The sequence below is a fragment of the Galeopterus variegatus genome, unplaced genomic scaffold (genome assembly GCF_000696425.1).
Source record: "Galeopterus variegatus unplaced genomic scaffold, G_variegatus-3.0.2 Scaffold4115, whole genome shotgun sequence".
Lineage (NCBI taxonomy): Eukaryota > Metazoa > Chordata > Mammalia > Dermoptera > Cynocephalidae > Galeopterus > Galeopterus variegatus.
This window is the reverse complement of record NW_007730226.1, coordinates 21,846-23,712: the sequence shown is the minus strand read 5'-3', so window position 1 is coordinate 23,712 and position 1,867 is coordinate 21,846. Positions and strand designations below refer to the sequence as shown.

The following is a 1,867-nucleotide window of genomic DNA, read 5'->3' as shown; positions in this document are numbered from 1 at the left end:
AGCTTCTAATTTGCTGGGTTCTGAGAAATCAGATAACCAACTTTTGGGGATCATATTTAAGTGTAAAGGGTTTCCAATGATTGTCTGAGGGGCTTTGAGCTTTAGTGCATATTTGTGTCCTGCAGGAACTGGCTGATCAGAAGCCTTCATTTGCTTGACTCTGTTTCTCAACCATGCCTTCAATAAATGATGTTTCATAATAAATTGCTCCTGAAGTAGTGGTGGGCTGCTATGTATTATTCTTCTCATGTTATTTTTAATTGAGTCATAATAAATATTTCTAATAACAGGGATATAGTGCAACTCTCAGTGCTTGAAATAAGACACAAGATAGCGGAACTGGAAGCCCAACTCAAAAATGAAGGTATATAAGTAAATATTTATATATGTAACTCCTGTATAATTATTGTTCATTTTACCAAGATGCCTATAGTGCATTAAATTACATATATTGAATAATAGTACCAAGATTTAAGTGTTGCTTTTTGGTGGCATTAATAATAACTTATTATAGAGGCTTTAAAACTAATATTTCAGAATCTCAAACCTATCACTATATAATTATTTTCCTACTTTACAAGTTCAAAATGTTCATCAATTAACAAAACCTTTCTTACATGACATCAGTATATTATTTCCTTAGTAAAAATAAAATATCACAAGTTTTTTGTTCAACTCAAGTAGTAGCATTCATATCTTAACTTCTGGGTTTGGGATATAACTTAAAAATCCTTATTAAAGGTGTTGGCTATTTGTATTGGAAGAATGTGTGCGTGTGTTGGGGGTTTGCATACACACACATCACCCACACACATATATCCTTACAATTTATAATGTATACAAGATATTAATTCATAGCACAAATATAAATGAGACCATGCCATGTGTCAACACTTTGCATGGAAGACCTTTCCTTTTCCTGTTCAAAAAAGGTTTACTGACTATTGGGAGAAACCGTCAGACTAAAATATGAATGTGNGGCTGAAGTAGCCTTATCTATATCTTAGATATAATGGCTCTGTGGGGGCAGACTCTGAGTATACTTACCAAGTAGTTACACTGGCAAGGATAGCTGGAATTTTCTCATCACCCAGTTACTGATAAAACAGAAGGCATGCTCACAGATACACATGCAACGTAATAACTATGCCCACTAGTAAGATGTAGCTCAACAAATCGTATTTTCAGCAGTTCTCATGGGGAAGAGCTAGTATGTGGGTACAAAGAGAAAAGGTCAGAATGGTAGGAGAGAAAGTTCTTTCCTCACTGGGCCAAAGCTAAGGCCTAAGGTGAAGGGCAGAAACATTTACCCCTTCATTAACAACTAAGGCCAGAAACTGTGTCAGGTGAGGTGGTTATTATTATCCCTGTTTATGGACGAATGAAGTTCAGGAATTTAAATAACTTCTATGGTCATATAGCCAGTTAGTGGTAGAGCCATGATTTGATCCTAGATCATCTATCTACCATTACTACTATTACTACTACAATTGCCGTCTACCACATCAGCACTCAAAACAGTCTGGTTATCTCCTGCTGTGAAGCAAACCACCCTACGTGAAGCAAACCACCCTATAATTAGAGGATTTAAACAAGTTATTTCTCATAATTCTGTGGATTGACTGGGTTCACCTGAATGGTTCTTGATTGGCATTTCTCATGTGGTTGCAGTCTGATGTTGTATGGGGCTTAGTCATTTGCAGATTCAACTGGGCTGGTCATTCCAAGATCACTCACTCACATGGCTGGCATCTGATACTAGGTGTTGGCCGGGAGCCCAGCTGGGACTGCCTATCAGAAGTGCCTCTTGGGGCCGGCCCATGGCTCACTCGGGAGAGTGCGGTGCTGATAACACCAAGGCCCCGGG

The 1,867-nt window shown here is 38.2% G+C and overlaps 1 protein-coding gene across 1 annotated transcript in view; it reads left to right on the top strand.

Moving 5' to 3' along the window:
- Nucleotides 1-1,867, top strand: part of CCDC169 (coiled-coil domain containing 169) — a gene marked incomplete at its 3' end in the record, with an annotated part of 21,843 nt that overhangs the window by 3,166 nt on the left and 16,810 nt on the right. The window contains exon 2 of the mRNA XM_008586782.1: nt 291-364. Coding sequence (XP_008585004.1) covers nt 291-364 — 74 coding nt within the window. The remainder of the gene's footprint in view (nt 1-290; nt 365-1,867) is intronic.